The sequence below is a fragment of the Myxine glutinosa genome, chromosome 3 (genome assembly GCF_964187855.1).
Source record: "Myxine glutinosa chromosome 3, kmMyxGlut1.1, whole genome shotgun sequence".
NCBI lineage: Eukaryota > Metazoa > Chordata > Myxini > Myxiniformes > Myxinidae > Myxine > Myxine glutinosa.
The window spans coordinates 189,294,958-189,312,251 of record NC_136263.1 but is presented as its reverse complement, the minus strand read 5'-3'; the positions used below and the strand labels follow the sequence as shown (position 1 = coordinate 189,312,251).

At 46.7% G+C, this 17,294-nt stretch overlaps 2 protein-coding genes across 12 annotated transcripts in view; one reads left to right on the top strand and one right to left on the bottom strand.

The window, feature by feature from the left end:
• The first annotated feature begins 6,573 nt into the window (after positions 1–6,573).
• On the top strand, positions 6,574–16,854 carry LOC137422954 (actin-related protein 2/3 complex subunit 5-C). 2 transcript variants are annotated; one of them, XM_068109642.2, is made up of 5 exons: positions 6,574–6,965; positions 7,105–7,249; positions 8,424–8,496; positions 14,539–14,715; positions 16,289–16,854. In XM_068109642.2, exons 2-5 carry the CDS (start codon positions 7,110–7,112, stop codon positions 16,349–16,351), a joined length of 453 nt encoding a protein of 150 aa, XP_067965743.1. In that variant the 5' UTR covers positions 6,574–6,965; positions 7,105–7,109; the 3' UTR covers positions 16,352–16,854. The 2 variants fall into 2 exon arrangements, with proteins under 2 accessions (XP_067965743.1, XP_067965744.1); XM_068109643.2 differs by having other exon boundaries at positions 6,952–6,999.
• The window catches only part of GOLGA1 (golgin A1), a 58,983-nt gene continuing 58,449 nt past the window's right edge, over positions 16,761–17,294 (bottom strand). For all 10 annotated transcript variants that reach the window (XM_078774883.1, XM_078774887.1, XM_078774884.1 and 7 more), the window contains exon 22: positions 16,761–17,258. In XM_078774883.1, the coding sequence (XP_078631009.1) occupies positions 17,184–17,258 (75 nt within the window). In that variant the 3' untranslated portion in view covers positions 16,761–17,183. The remainder of the gene's footprint in view (positions 17,259–17,294) is intronic.

Below are 17,294 nucleotides of genomic sequence, written 5' to 3'. Positions count from 1 at the left end.
AGGTGAAACATGTGTGAGGTGGTGAAACAGTGCTGTAAGAATGTGAGAGATGTGAGGTGAAGCAGTGTGAGAAGGTGGCCGATGCTGCGGCAATAGGATCGCAATGGCGGCCGAGCAGAATTGTCTTGTGATCTCGCACGCGGTCGAACGCCCGACCCCAAAAAGGTGGCCGATGCTTCGGTAACGTGCGTCGGTCGCCAGCTTCCAAACCACCAACGCGACCCTCTTCCTGACGGGCACACATGATCGATAATTCGTGTCGTTCCTCTGGAGTGGGAACGGTTAGGGTTAGGGTTAGGGCGTGAGTTGGTTACGGTTAGGGTTAGGGTTAGGGCGCAAGTTGGTTACGGTTAGGGTTAGGGTTAGGGCGCAAGTTGGTTCCGTTTAGGGTTAGGGTTAGGGCGCGAGTTGGTTACGGTTAGGGTTAGGGTTAGGGCGCGAGTTGGTTACGGTTAGGTTGCCGGCACGAGTTGGTTGCAAATGTAGTCGAATGTCTCTCGGGACATCCTGAAGTTGTGGATCCACTGGGTGGGTGTGAAGGTGTTAGAAAGTGTTAGAAGGTGGGTGTGAAGGTTAGCTTGCCGCTCGATCCCACCAATCACTTGATGCGATGCGTTTCCAGAGGAATGTGTTTGATGCTTGCATGAGAATCTGCAATGTAAAAACATACTGGGTGAAGAATGAAAACAACGATGCTGTGTTGAATTTATAAAACGATTAAATAAATGAACAAGAAGACGTCGTGCAGAGCACGATACTTGCAAAATCCACTCCTCCCCCCAAAAAAGGTTGCACATCAAATTGTCTATTTCATTAAGATTAAAATTGACGATCTTAATCGAAGCCCAAGTCAATCGGAATAAAATGATGATTTTTCAGATGAAAATTGATATTAGAAGTTTGACCTTGAGTTGACCTTTGACCTTTAAAATAGTTGGTTTCCCAATTTAGTGACTGTGTGCAAATGCTGTTCAATTTTCAAGTCAATCGGATGAAAAAATGACAATTTTAGAAATTATGCCTCAAAGTGACGTTCGACCTCAAAATCAATAGGCTTCTTCCTTATGACCAACTCTACCATCTGATGAAGTTTCCTGAAGATCAGTTTAATATTGTTGTGGATATGAGAATTGTGTTTTTTTTATTGTGTAATGTGTTGTAAAATATCACCCTCCTTCCTCCAGTTGTTGTGTATAAAGGTCAAAGGGCGTCCCTTAGTTAGGTCATATGCAATCACGTAGCCAAATCATAGATCTCCCTGTTCAGTAGTTATCTCCTTATTGTGTGTATTAGATTAAGGCTGTGTCTTCCATTAATTGACACTCCATTGCACCGAATTCAGACAAGGTAGATTCCCTGCACATTCCCCTTTTGTCATGCCAACTGCATCGGGCGGTTCGCTGCATTCTGCTGCAGCTGTGGGTTGTGGTTGTTTTCGCTGCAAGACTCCATTAGCCACGAGGTCATCTCGGAGCCGAAGGTGGGAGGAGTCGGCCCAGCGCCGGGAACAAGGCGTGGCCTTGCCAACGCCTCCTCTAAGGGCGGGATCGGTGAGCCCTCGCGACCAATCAGGGCCGAGGCGACCTCACCGATGGGCGTGTCCTGGAGGCCGGCGGCTTGATCGCCGGAGGAAGATATAAGCGCCCGCGCAAGCATTTTGGATATACAGCAGATGCGTGACCCAGCTGAGTTCTGCAGAGAGCCGCTTCAACCAGCCCCGTTTCAACCAGCCGCGTGAAGCCCTGACGGGGCAGCGAGTGACCCTGCCGGTGTGCGGTGTAAAGCCGAATACAAGGAGCTGCCGGCTCCTCGCTTCCCGCCCGGAGTGTACCTGCTCGCTGTGCCCTGTGATTCCACCTGCTCATCCCTCCAAACCATTCCTGCCATTCCATCCTCTTGTGTACGTGAGTTTGTTTTGTTTGTCTTGTCCCTGGGTGTAAGTAAGACTGCCATAGGTAAGCTAGAGTTTCACTGTGTCCTTCTGGTCCGTCCCTCTTTCTGCATTATTTTATTATCCTTCCTTCTTCCTTGGTTTCTTTTGGTTGTAAATCATAGTAATAAATTATATTCGTATTTCCAACTTCTGTCTTCCTCTTCTTCCCATCTGTCGTCTTTGTCTTTTCCAAATTGAATACCTGTGGCACGATTTGGCCAACGTTCAGGAATCGGGTCTAGTCATTGTTAATAGTTCATGCCGCGGTTGCTTAAAACCGCTCGGCAATTAACATCTGTCCGCGGTACGAACGGGGCTGTGCCACCGGCCTTTCCGGAGGTCGCTGTACAGCCACAGGGACCACGTCGGTCAGTCATAAGCGAGGGGATTAATCCCCCCTTTGTAAGTGGGGAAGGCCGACGTTGGATTCCGTAACAATATTGTGACCTGTAGGAAATAGACAGACAAATGAAAAATCACTCATGGAGTTACACTTGGCAAAACAGAACAAAGTAGAATGGCACTGAGTAGAGCATCCTTTTAACCTCAAAAATAGTTGGTGGTTGAATTCAGTGATCTGATATGAAAATCCTATTAAAATTTCAAGTCGATTGGATGAAAATTGAGGCTTTTAGAAATGTGAAAAAAGTGGTTGACCTTGGGCCTATGTTAACCGTTTGGCCAAAGCTAATCTCAAAAATAGTTGGTGGTTGAATTCAGTTTGTCGATATGTAAATCCTATTCAAATTTCAAGTCAATCGGATGAAAATTGAGGATTTTAGATATTTGAAATGGTTGTTGACCTTTGGCCTATGTTGACCTTTTGGCCTATGTTGATCTCAAAAATAGTTGGTGGTTGAATTCAGTTAGGCGATATGTAAATCCTATTCAAATTTCAAGTCAATCGGATGAAAATTGAGGATTTTAGAAATTTGAAAAACGTGGTTTACCTTTGGCCTATGTTGACCTTTTGACCCTAAAACTATATAGGATTTTGTCGGACCACGAACTCTACCATTTGGTGAAGTTTCGTGAAGATCGGTTTAAAATTGCGACCCGTGGGCAAGGAAAAGTGAGCGGACAGACAAACTCACAAGACCAACCAATATACTTGAAAAAACTTCGATGTTGCAAGTAATAAAGGTATACATGAACATCAACCATCAATACCACCAAGCAGTAACACCCAGGAGTTGAATAAACCATGAATTCAAATTTAACATTTCATCAAGCGGCAAAATGATGAACCGATAACAAAGCAATTTCCTTTTTGAAATATTCGTTTGGGTCTCAGTTGCCATGGAAGTTATTCAAGGATTTATGGGATCTGATGACAAATGTTCAAATCATAATATCATTCCATCCCGGTCCTGAGTTGCTCCACGTGCAGGTCGGTTCAGCAGCTCCAACTCCTCCAACTTCAACCAAAGATACGTTTTCTGAACCGGATTTTTGTCACACTTCCGTCCCTGTGCTGCTGTTTGTGTTTTCGTCCATTTTCATCTCCCTTTTCTCAATATCTCCAAACTGTATCGTCATTGAACAAAAGACTTCTTCCTTTAAAATGTTTTAAAAACATATTTCAAATGCTTCAACTGCCCTTATTTCTCTGTCATGAGTGCACCACATGTTCTTCTTCATCATGATCTATTCCTCTTCTTCTTCTTCTTCTTCACAGGCATATTTTGCAAACCTCTCTCTCACCTAACCACTTAGTCCGTCAACCTTTCTCCCGTTCTAACAGCACAACCTTTCTCCGCGCCTTTAACAAAACTTCATTCCACCCATCCGATGATCTTTAGGTCAGAATTTGAAGAAGAATCTTAGAAGTCCAGTTTGAAGAGGTTGTCTGCACACAACAATCTAATCCACTTCACATTATTTTCGTGTCAAACCCCTACCTGTCATCTCCTACACCTACAGGCATGTGTCCGACCAACTCCATCCCTTCTACGTGTCCTCCCCTCACACCACCCTCTCCAAGCATCCCCTCAAAGCTTGCCCATTGCCCCAACTCCTAAAAAGTTTCCCCTCACCTCATCCCCTCAAATTCCGCCCCCCCCCCCAACCCAGTCCTCGATGCTTCGTTTAACTGACTGAATGACTGACTGATTGATTGGCTGATTGATTGACTGACTGATTGATTGACTGACTGACTGCTTGGCTGATTGCTTGGTTGACTGATTATGGCTGATTGACTGACTGATCGCCTGACTGATTGACTGACTGCTTGGCTGACTGATTTTGGCTGATTGGTTGACTGACTGCTTGGCTGATTGACTGACTGATTGGCTGACGGATTATGGATGATTGACTGATTATGGCTGATTGATTGACTGACTACTTGGCTGACTGATTATGGCTGATTGACTGACTGATTGGTTGACTGACTGATTGCCCGACTGATTGGTTGACTGACTGATTGCCTGACTGATTGTCTGACTGATTGGTTGACTGACCGATTGCCAACTGATTGCCTGACTGACTGATTGCCCGACTGATTGGTTGACTGACTGATTGCCCGACTAATTGGTTGACTGACTGATTGCCCGACTAATTGGTTGACTGACCGATTGCCCGACTGATTGGTTGACTGACTGCTTTCCCGACTGATTGGTTGACTGACTGATTGCCTGACTGACTGACTGATTGTCCGACTAATTGGTTGACTGAGTGATTGCCTGACTGATTGGTTGACTGACTGATTGGTTGACTGACTGATTGCCCGACTGATTGCCCGACTGATTGGTTGACTGATTGGTTGACTGACTGATTGACTGACTGATTGATTGCCCGACTGATTGGTTGACTGACTGATTGCCCGACTGATTGGTTGACTGACTGATTGCCCGACTGATTGGTTGACTGATTGGTTGACTGACTGATTGACCGACTGATTGGTTGACTGACTGATTGCCCGACTGATTGGTTGACTGACTGATTGCTCGACTGATTACCTGACTGATTGGTTGACTGACTGATTGCCCGACTGATTACCTGGCTGATTGGTTGACTGACTGATTGCCCGACTGATTGGTTGACTGACTGACTGATTGCCCGACTAATTGGTTGACTGAGTGATTGCCTGACTGATTGGTTGACTGACTGATTGCCCGACTGATTGGTTGACTGACTGATTGCCCGACTGATTGCCTGACTGATTGGTTGACTGACTGATTGCCCGACTGATTGGTTGACTGATTGGTTGACTGACTGATTGATTGCCCGACTGATTAGTTGACTGACTGATTGCCCGACTGATTGGTTGACTGACTGATTGCCCGACTGATTGACTGACTGATTGCCTGACTGACTGAATGACCTACGGGCACTGCTCGTTCGTATGAGCTCACCGGAACAGTCTTTCAAATATGTTGAGTTACATTACACAATGTGGAACCATTGTCAATCCACACGTGTCATGACGTCATCACGCCAGCAAATAGGTGTGTGGTGGAAACCTCGAGAAAACTACTATATTAATTCCTGATCACGGCAATATAATGCAGTATCGGCACACGCCGTATGACGACACAGCAGGTACGAGCAGGATGATGACACGGCAGGTACGAGCCGACATTTACATGCTCTTCTACCGCCAGACAGAGCATATATCCCCTTGGGTGGGCCGAAAGTTTGCCTTCTTCTTCTTCCTTTTCATTAGAATGTTTTCAGCCTCCATGATAGCTTTGCAAGCGGACGAGCATTGTGGGACAAGCCAGTTCCTGTGTTAAACGCTTTCTGTTCTCTACCTACTTATTACGTACGTTAAAATGAGTAAGGACATGCACAAACGTGTTATTTATTGATATTTAGACGCATAACGACAGGATAAACGAATGAGCGAAGAAAATCTGATCTGGACCTGATCGCGCCTTCTTTTGCGTCTTTGCACCCGAAGCCATCGCTGCTTCAGCCGGAGACGTTGCTCTTTAAGACGCATTTCGTGTAACTTCAGCATCTTATCTTTCTCTTGAAGTTTCCCCATTAAAGTCATTCTCCACACGTTGAGCAGCACGAAAACTGACACTGTAGCGGTTGCCGCTGAACATACACAATCGCCTTACACCTGCCGAGGACGCAACCACGGAGCGATAGCTGTGCCGGGCTCGCCTCGACCGCCCGGAGACGCTCAGTGTCGCCTTTCCCAGGCATGTCCGGACTCGCCTTTCCCGGGCTCGCCCGGCCCGTCCGGCGACACCCAGTCTCGCCTTTTAAGGGCAAATGCTCCGGCATGAGATATTCGAGTGCTTGTATATAATGCTGCCCGATAAACGGGCTTTTGAGTTTACCCGAGTTGATTTGATGCAATAAAGAAACTCGGCCGAATTCCAGCTTTTTGTCGCGTCCATTCTTTCGATTCGAGTGGGAGCACAGCTCCTTCAACACCATGGCAAGAATATCAATCGCCATCTTGTGGGCCTGGGCGTATGAAATGACGATGGCATTTGCGTCTTGCGTTTGGCCAACGTAATGGCGTCAGCGCAACTCCTGAGGTCATTACGTACTTTCATTTCGTCAAATTACGTCTCGGAACGCAAGGATCGCCTCAGAACGCCCCTGGCGTACACAGGACATTGTACAAAGAGGGTCCAGATTTCCAGGAACCTTACACCGCCCACAGTACCCGGAAGAGCATCACCCTATCCCATAGAAATATGTAAACCTTTCTAGTTTATGCCCCCATGCCCGTTCTGGAAACGCTTCCTTTGCCCCCACTCGACTCCTCATTCCCTCCCATTTTCCTTTCGCTCGAATTATTCGTTTGTGATCGTGGCGCAATTCTAACGTTTTATTTTAACTTCCCGTCTCGTATATCTTTTTGTACAATGTATCGGGCCATGTCGAAGTAGTTAGTGCCAATGCTTAAGGTATTTTGTTGACCCTCCCGTCGTGCCAACAAAATAAATTTTACTCTTCATTATTTAACCGAGCGTTGTTTTATTTTATAAAGTTCCAAGGAAACAGCTGAATTTGTTCTAATTCAAAGAAAGGAAACGTTATGAGAAGAAGGAAGTAGTGATAGGGTGTGGTAGGTTTTTACTGCCGTTCGATACATGATTTGAGTAATTGAAACCGTTTTATTTTCCGCTCTCTTCGGCTGCATACAGTGTGTTGGGGGTCTTCACGTCACGATAGTCGTGCTTATATATTCTGGTTCTGCGCCACAGAGACCATGGCCAAAAACACTTCTGGAAGCCGCTTCCGTAAAGTGGACGTGGATGAGTTGGACGAGAACCGATTCCAAGACGAGTTTGACGAGAGCCCAGAACAGCACGGTCCGGATGCAGCGGAGGTGGACGGTCTCATTCGGCAGTATCCTGTGTCCGGTTCCATTCGGCTCGGAGCTTTTCTTTCTCCGTGTGATATTGTCAGTAAGATTATTTGATGACGTAAGGGTTGATGGGTGACGTCACACTCTACTCGTAAGCTTCACATCGTGATTTTTCAGCTGGAACGTGGTTCCGGGGTGCTCATGCGATGGCGCGTCGACTTCTCTGAAACCGCTGATGGGATTTTGACCAAACTTGGCACAAATGATATTTCTTGTGTTGTGACTAAAGTTAGTTCACGGCATTAAAAAAAAAATCGGTATAAGGGGGGTTTACCGAGGTCAAAGTAGATCCAGGTTTGACCTCACCCTGCCCCCTTACCCCCCAAAATAGGAATTTCCTTTCTTCTCAGAAACTACACACAGTTTCGATTAAACTTGACCACAACCTTCAATAGGGGGTGGGGGTGGGGGGGTTGTTTGTTTAAAGTCTTACGATTATGTTAGTATGATTCTACATGCTGCCCTGCAAAAGCAGTAAACTAGAGCAATGCGACTATGTCGCCAATATGCCTCCGCAAAGTCCCACAACAGGTAGATGCCCTCGTTCACTGTCCTAAAAATAAACAAGTTTGATTTAAATCCCTTCAGCTGTTTTCAAGTATCACATTTTCACCAGCCATGACAGGTTTCACATTGATCGGCTGGTATACCATTTCACCTATGACGTCACCATTATCATGATTTTGTTCCCTATTTGGAGTACTTCACAATGTGCCAAGTTTCAAATTTTTCCATTCAGCGGTTTCTGAGAAACAATTTATTAATTATTTGCATTTAATCCAAGATGGCTGCCATACCACCTTACTTATGACATCACAATTATCATAAAAGCATTCTGCAGGGGTGTCACTCCTATCCTGAACGTTTCGTCTCAATCAGACATGTGGTTGCTGAGATAAACAAGGTTTAGCCCGTACAGACGGACGGACGACCCGAAAATATAATTCCTCTGGCCACCTTTGGGAACGGAGGCATAAAAGAAAAATCTCTGAATTGTTATCGGCTATCTTAAGGAACAGTACTAAACCAAAGTGGTTGACTTCTCTGGGCCTTAGATCACTTTATCACACAAAGATTCCTCAGATTTGGAACAAGCACAGTCTTTGCAATGCGCTTGTTTTTTTTTTTGTTGTTGGATCTTAATGTCATCTCCAGGGGTGACCTGCAAGGTGCTCTAAAGGCAGTGTTGAAGAATCCTCCACTAAACACGAAGAGCCAAGCAGAGAAGGTGAGCACGGTTATTTGAAGGGTTTGGGGGCAAGGTTGATGCAACCTGTGGTGGTGATGGTTCATGTGCAGCCCTTGGCTGCTGGTTGCATCAGTTCCTGGGGGTGTGGCTTCCGCTGATGCAACGCCTCTCTTTAACCAGTCACCTGGTACTCATTTTGTCAACCTTGGAAGAATGACTGGCCGGGTCGACCCACCTGGTGTTCATTCAGTGGAATGACTGGCTCAAACTCAGGACCCTAAAATCTCATGCGAGCCACTTTAACCGGAAAGGAAAAGGGATCTTTTCTAACACGTAGCTGTTGTTGCTGTCACCATTGTTGTTTGTATGCGATATATTTTTCTATTGCCTCAAAAAGTATTACTGTTATATAATATTGTGTGCTCCTTCAGTATCCTTCTAAAGAGTTCCTGCTGTCGTACAATAATGTTACCGTTGGAACCGCTGCATGAAACTCCCGTTCCTGCTTCTTCAATCCTGGAAAGACGGACTTTTAAAAGAGGCATCTTTGCCTCTAATTTTTGGACACTAACTTTTGTTCCAAATTGATCGATTATTAACTTTCCAACCAAGTAAATCGATAATATATCAACTTAAAACAGTATCATTATTACTCTATGACTACAGGAACCACTACATAAAAATATGAAGGCCTGCTTCAGAAAATAAAATGGCATTTGGAAATGGCATCAGAAAATAAAAATAAATGGCATTGACAAAACTATTGACAACCTCGACTTGATATTTGGTAGCACAGACTTTGGACAAAATAACTGCAGTCAAGCACTTCCTATAGCCTTCCGATATTGCTGTTTCTGCTGTCTCAACAATGGATGGAGGTCCTCAATGCCAAACAGGAAATCAAAGCTGTCTCCCTTGACATATCACATGCCTTCGATACGGTCTGGCACCCAGCTCTGCTCACCAAACTCTCCTCCTTTGGTTTTTTTTTTTTTTTTTGTATACAAGATCGAGGCTCGTGAAAGAGCGAACATTAATCACACAGAAAGACAAACAGACACATAAAACAAATAACATCGGGAGCGGTAGACAAGATGGGGAAGGACACAAACACAACATTTGAGAGCAGGGACCGAGAGACGTGGAGACATCGAGAGAACTGTGGGAGGGAGAGGGCTTTGGCGGGGGAGGCATGGGAAGGGGGGGGGGGGGGGTGGGAGAGGTATAAAACATATGGACACTGCCAGGACTTCCAGGAAAGAAGTTGGAATTTCAAACAAGGTGGATCTGGGGTGAATTAGTGGGGGTAGAAAAGATCAAGGTTTTGGATGGGGGAAGATAAGAGATGGTGGTGAACAGCTGTTTTAAAGACCTGGAGGGAGGAGTGTGATTGAAGTGAGTGTGGGAGTTTGTTCCAGAGGCGGGAGAAAAGAGGAATGAAAGAGTGAAGGTGAGCAGAGAGCCGAGATTTCGGCAGTTTAACCATCAGAGGGTGGCTGGCAGATCTTGTGCGACCTGTAGGAATATTTGGGGGACAGAGCACAGAGAGAGCTGGGGGAGCAAGGCCGGAGAGGAGTCGGTAGAAGACAGAAAGACCACCTACATGCCTGCGGTGAGTGAGTGAAAGGCCCTCAGAGATAGCTTCATCGCGGGAGATTCCAATGATTCTGAAAGCTTTGGATTCAACAGCGTGAAGCCGAGCCAGGTGTGAGGCAGGAGCACCAGCCCATAGGGGAGAACAGTATTCCATTGAGCTGCGGATGAAAGCCTTGTATGTGGTGAGGAGCTCAGGTGTGCCTATGAAGGACTTCGCACGACGGAGGATGCCCAGTCGGCGACTGGCTTTGGAGGCCAGCTTGGAAATGTGGTTTTCCCAAGAAAGATCATGGCAGATAGTGAGACCCAAAAGCTTGAGCGACAGAACTTCTTGGAGAGGATTGTTGAGAAAGTAGATGGGAGGGTTGTCCAGTCGATCTTTTCGGAGCGACATAGTAAGAGTGAGAGATTTGTCAGGATTGAAAGACATGTTCCACTTGTTTGACCAGTCTGATTTTGTCCAGGTCTTCAGAGAGTGAGGAGGCTGCAGACTGCCGATCTGAGGGAAGAGGAATGGAGCAGCAGAGAGTGGAGTCATCAGCAAAGAGATAGAGAGGATTTTCCAGAGAGTCGGAGAGATCATTGATAAAGACCAGAAAAAGCACAGGGCCCAGCACACTGCCTTGGGGAACTCCAGCCTGAACAGGAAGGGGAGATGAGAGAAATCCATTCAGGGCCACACATTGACTACGACCAGAGAGGAAGTCCGCAAGCCATGCATGGAGATTTCCATGGATACCATAGGAGGAGAGTTTGGTGAGCAGAGCTGCGTGCCAGACCGTATCGAAGGCACGTGATATGTCAAGGAGTTGGACTGGACACGAGGCGGAACGGACGCCATTTGGAAGAGCTGAGAGGACTCAGGCGCGATAGAGTGAGCCTGAGTGAGTATATCAAGACAAGATCAAGATCTAGAAGGAGGTATGTACGGTGCGATTCATATAATATATTGTTTGGTTGTCGTCGATGGGGAATTTGGGGTCGGAGTGGGTGGTAGGCCGGGATGACTTGGTCTCGGCTGGATGCTAGGCCGCGCCTCATTTTGTTGAATAAAGTGGTCACAGAATATTTTTTGATGGTTCTTATGCTCACCGTTAGATGCATGGCATAGATAGCTATGGGGAACATGATGGATTGTCAATGGATGTTAAGGGATGGAGATTTAAGAGCTCCGTACATTCTTGCAGAAGAAAAATAATCCTAGTTCTTTTTGAATCCTTCCAGGGCCAACGATAGGTCGGATTTTAATTCTGTTTCCAGATTTCGCAGTCGCTAGATTAGCTTAACACTCGATAGAACTGGCCCCGCGAAATGTCGATGATCTTTGGTAAAATTACTTCAGGGTAAATTTACATAGGAAAACCCCATGCTAAATTTTCGTTGCCGAAGGACTTTATTTTTTGCGAAATTCATCCTGACTTCGCCTCTAGGAGGATACAGGGGTATCTGTGGATAACGGGAACCTTTATTTGGCGAAATTCGGACTGATATTGACCGAGTTATTCAAAATATTAACTTGTATCAAATAAATCTTTTGTGATTTTGTATTTTGCGCACCTGTATCGTTGGAGGTATTGACTTATATAGGGTTGGTTTTCTAAAGCTTATATCAGAATATTAACTTATATCAAATGGGTCTTTTGAGGGGAAAGTGTGATGACGTCACCACGTCACGCGGCACGAATGCGCGCCTGTGTCGTTGGAGATACTGACTTCTATAGGGAGGCCCCATCACCCTCCCCCATCACCCTCCCCCATCACCCTGCCATCACCCTGCCATCACCCTCCCCCATCACCCTGCCATCACCCTCCCATCACTCTCCCCCGTCACCCTCTGCCATCACCCTCTGCCATCACCCTCCCATCACCCTCCCCCATCACCCTCCCCCATCACCCTCCCCCATCTCCCTCCCATCACCCTGCCATCACCCTCCCATCACCCTGCCATCACCCTCCCACCACCCTCTCGTTGGAGGTATTGACTGATATAGGATTAGTTTTCTAAGGCTGTAGGCCGCACCTCATTTTGTCAAATAAAGTGGTACTCGGGTGGTTCCGGTATTTGGGACCGCAGGGACGGAAAGTGCAGGTACGGGGTGCTTGGCACTCCCCAGCCGGCCCGCTCTGAAGGTTCGGATCGGGACACCGGGATTCATTCCGGTCGCCCGGTCGGCCCTGAGGTGGGGGTGCGGGGCCTGTCACGGAACGTCAAAACAAACGGCCTGCCGGGGCCGCCCAAAAGTCGGGCGTGAGGGGCGCGTCCACTAATGGAACGCCTCTCGCTTCCCAGATCGAGGGCCACGTGGTCAGGAGAACCTCGTCCCTTCTGGTTGCCCTGCCGTCCCACCGGGAGCGCTGGCAGGGTGTACTTCAAACTAAGCTTAAGTGTCAAGTGTTAAGTTCCTCCTTGCCCTCGCAAGGGAAAGGCTAGGGTCAAGCTCTTCCAAATTTCCAAACACTAGAAATCGGACGTCTCAAATTAATTAATTATTTGTTAAAACATCTCAGTCGCCCGCGCCCCCTCTAGCGCGGGCGTCGAACCAGTTCATTTCCGGTGCGACCGGGCCGAGTATCGGCCCGGCCGTGGCCGAAGCCGTTGATTCCGCCGTAGCACGCTAACGCGTAGGCTCGCGCGCCCCTGGTCCGCCGGGGCTCCGCGGATGTCCTACCGTGCCTGGCTTGCCGGTGCCCGGGGACGGATATCGCTGTCTAAACATGGTAGCGCTAGGCCAGTGGGACCGCCGGGACCCACGTGCGCTCACATGGTGTTCTGCGCGTGGGCGGCAGTATCAGACCGGGGCGCCCAAAGGCGCCACGCACCCAAACGCTCCCCGGCTAAAGTTCATCCTGAAAGCGCTCTTCGCTCTTTCACGAGCCTCGATCTTGTATACAAAAAAAAAAAAAAAAAGAAAAAAAAAAAAGGGAGACAGCTATGATTTCCTGTTTGGCATTGAGGACCTCCATCCATTGTTGAGACAGCAGAAAGCAGCATCCATGGAAATCTCCACGCAAGGCTTGCGGACTTCCTCTCTGGTCGTAGTCAACGTGTGGCCCTGAATGGGTTTCTCTCATCTCCTCTTCCTGTTCAGGCTGGAGTTCCCCAAGGCAGTGTTCTGGGCCCTGTGCTTTTTCTGGTCTTCATCAATGATCTCTCTGACTCTGGAAAATCCTCTCTATCTCTTTGCTGATGACTCCACTCTCTGCCGCTCCATTCCTCATCCCTCAGATCGGCAGTCTGCAGCCTCCTCACTCTCTGCAGACCTGGACAAAATCACAGACTGGTCAAACAAGTGGAACATGTCTTTCAATCCTGACAAATCTCTCACTCTTACGATGTCTCTCTGAAAAGACCGACTGGACAACCCTCCCATCCACTTTCTGAATAATCCTCTCCAAGAAGTTCTGTCACTAAAGTTTTTGGTCTCACTATCTGCCATGATCTTTCCTGGGAAAACCACATTTCCAAGCTGGCCTCCAAATGCAGTCGCCGAATGGGCATCCTCCGTCGTGCGAAGTCCTTCCTTGACACACCTGAGCTCCACCACATACAAGGCTTTCATCCGCAGCTCAATGGAATACTGGTCTCTCCTCTGGGCTGGTGCTCCTGCCTCACACCTCGCTCCGCTCCACGCTGTTGAAACCAAAGCTTTCAGAATCATTGGAATCTCCCGCGATGAAGCAGATTGTGAGGGCCTTTCACTCGCTCACCGCAGGCAAGTAGGTGGTCTGTCTTCTACCGATTCCTATCCGGCCTATTTCTCCCAGCTCTCTCTGGGCTTTGTCCCCCAAATATTCCTACAGGTCGCACAAGATCTGCCAGCAACCATCTTATGGTGAAACTGCCAAAATCAAGACTCTCTGCTCACCTTCACTCTTTCATTCCTCTTTTCTCCTGCCTTTGGAACAAACTCCCTCACTCTCTTCAATCCCACTCCTCCTTCCAGGTCTTTAAAACAGCTGTTCACCACCTTCTCTTATCCCCCATCCAAAACCTAGATCTTTTCTACCCCTGTTAATTCACCCCAGATCCACTTTTTTGAAATACCGACTTCTTTCCTGGAAGTCCTCGCGGTGTCCATGTGCTTTATACCTCTCCCACCCCCCCTCCCCCTTCCCACCCACCCTCCCCCTTCCCACCCACCCTCCCCCTTCCCACCCACCCTCCCCCTTCCCACACCCCCCCCCCTAAGCCCTCTCCCTCCCACAGATCTCCCAATGGCCTGTTCTATAATGTTGTACTTGTGTGCTTCCCCTCTCTCCCCATTTTGTCTCCCGCTTCCTTTATTATATGTCTTATGTGTCCGTTTGTTTTGTTTTTGTCATTAATATTAGCTCTTATACGAGCCTCGATCTTGTATACAAAAAAAAAGAAAAAAAGGTGCCAATATTTTTGGCCGTGACTGTATACATCTCGAGGTATTTCTCATTAATATTGCCTGTTAAGGCTGGATACTTGTGTTTCACTGTAACAATTATTTGCTGCAGGAACGTGCAGCGGAGCTGGTCCTGCGTGTGCTCATGGCTTACAAGGCAGGCGATATGGAACGGGGGATCAGCTCGCTTGATCAGCAGAGCCTGGAGCTACTCATGCAGTACGTGTACCGTGGTTTTGAGAGCCCAAGCGAAAATAGCAGCGCAGCTTTACTGCAATGGCACGACAAGGTATGGATAGGCGGAAGGTACGAGGATAGTGTTGGAATCCCAACTGGTACGGAAATATCATCCCGGTTCAGTGTGGCATGTTAGAAAGGTGAACTTCATTTGATTTGACAAATTTTAAACTCAACTCAGATTTCAAAATCAAACTTGTTATTAAATGTTGACTTTGCATCCTTGTATGGACAGAAAACTGCACCATTTTTTGGTGAATGATTAATAACTTGGATTTCCTTTTTGTTTCTGTGGAAGCGGATGAGTGTTGCCTTTGTGTGATTGATTGGTTGCAAAATTCAGGTGCCATCAAATAAATCTAAATCGGCATCGTTACGTCTTCCCCAGTACAGGTAAATGAATGAATTTCATGATTAACTAGAATATAAGACCCGTGGCTTCGCTGATGGGACTACCAATCTTATGGAGATAGTTTTACATATGCACGTAAGAGGAATTTTTGAGGTCATGTGCATGATGCGTTCTCCCCTCCGTGAAGCACCACGTCGCATCAATCCGCCACTACTCCCTTATGAAGAATACAGTGCAGAGAGGAAGAGGGAGATTCTGCCATTTTGGCTTACGTAATAAATATAGTATTTTGAATGACAGGTTAAGAGAAAATAAATAAAAATTAACTTTCACCTTTTAACAATCGTGTGGAATAAATTATTGAAATATCAGCTGCTTTTTGTTTGTATCCTTTCCTCACCTGTATTGCAAGTGGAGCTACGTGCTTTGTGATGCTTTAAAAGGTGGTGTATAATCAGAAATACTGTTTAATAGGGCGATATGTCTATACCTATAAAAGGCAAACACCTGTTTGTATGTGTTCTATGCACGGCCAAATATTTTAAGTTACAAACTCGGAGAACAAATTCAACTTTGTGTTGGGGAGTAACATAGGCTATGTGGCCATGGCCTCACGCAGGGGTGGGGAGAGCACGGGGGCCTAAATTCTCTATAAACGGGTACTGTGTAGGTGATAGAGGGTATTACAATTCCCTTCTTTCTTTTTTTACCTGGGCAACGCTGAGGTTAAAGCACTCTTCGCACAGGTGAATTAATTTTGGCAAACAGGATGATTAATTGGTCCATCAGCAAAGCAATGGGTACGCTCTGCAAGTTACTGTTGTATGAATAAAATGGAAATGTTGGAAAAAAAAGAAAAAAGTATTGAATATAGCAAGTGCTTTCTGAATCTAATCGATATGACAGAAGGGATTCAATGAGACTCGCCATTATCATATGTGAAGGCGATGAAGGAGGAAGAGTTTTTGTTTTAAACTGTAAATTTACACCGGCCCATCTATCCTCACATCCTATTCAGGCCACAAATTCCACCATATTCAAATATAGCATCCAAGTAGTTTCTGAAAATTTGCTTCCGAGTTAAGAGGAAGTGAAGGGAGGTGCAATGCTTAAGGTATTTTGCAACGAGCAAGTTCTATGCAGGTACTCGTGCTGTATTGGCAGAAACGGCTCCTTCACAGTGGTGAAAGTCATCTTTTTTTTTAAACCAAACTGTCTAATTTAGCAATTACCAATTTTCATCGACTTCCTCTTCCCTATATTCTGCTTGTAGTTGCTGGCCGTGGGTGGAGTGGGCTGCGTCGTCCGTGTGCTAACAACCCGCCGTACCGTCTGACCGTCACAGAGGAACCTCGTGGGCTGCCACGACCTGACCCCAGCTCAAAACAACGCCACGCACCCAAACCCACCAATAATTCCTCACCACGAAACCCTCCCGTGGAATGGAGTGGTGCTCCTCCAATAACAGCTGGTTCTAACATTTTTACTGATTTATTGTCTTGAGCTCGCACTTGAATTTGCAGGTCCGTATTTTCGACGTTAACCTCACAGTTGCTGCTTACACCCCCCAATGTTTTACTACTCTCTACACGCAGCCAACATGGTGTCTTACCTCTTGCACCTCTTGGCTGTTTATCTCATCCTGCCCAGATTCATTTCTGGAATTTTCCTTTTGACCTCCCACTGACTGCATGGTGGATGGACCATGTTTCCAGTTAAAAGAAAAATAGACGGTGGGCCAAATAAATGTTTTCCAATTGTTTTTTTCTTCCCAAACCATTTTTGTATTGCACACCTTGTTTAACCAATAAAAGCACAATTTAAAAACTGCTGCAAAAAGGTATCGAGCAATAATTTAACCATTTATCTTGAAAATGAAGTTACAGCAGTGTACGGGTGTAGTTCGGTTCAACTCAGTCCAGGCATAATAATTCAATCAAAGTAACACTGCTCCGAGCTTCTGACCTGCAGCCAACAGTCCAGGGGTGACAGTGTAGTTATCGCAGTAATTCATCGAAGGGAGGGCCGAGCTCAAGGCAGGGATTGCTGGAAGCTCCAAGGAATTTATTTCACCAAGACCCTGAATAACTTCGTAAAGAATGATGGGCTCCCATTGGTTGAGCCAACTTGCACCGTTGAAAAACGATAATAAAAAAATCGCCTCATTGTCAAGGTAGGCTCGGGCTAGTGATGGTGGGACGAGTGATCCCAGAAGGCAAGGGTCGCGTTCCGAACCACGATGCCTGCATCCCGTGGTGGGAGGTGTGGAGTAAAAACAA

Bases quoted from the DNA above. Each gene is read 5' to 3' on its own strand.
- LOC137422954 (XM_068109642.2), top strand. From the start codon at position 7,110: ATGGCCAAAAACACTTCTGGAAGCCGCTTCCGTAAAGTGGACGTGGAT. The intron at 8,497-14,538 runs GTGAGCACGGTT...TATTTGCTGCAG, and splicing joins CGAAGAGCCAAGCAGAGAAG to GAACGTGCAGCGGAGCTGGT. The intron at 14,716-16,288 runs GTATGGATAGGC...TTCTGCTTGTAG, and splicing joins TACTGCAATGGCACGACAAG to TTGCTGGCCGTGGGTGGAGT.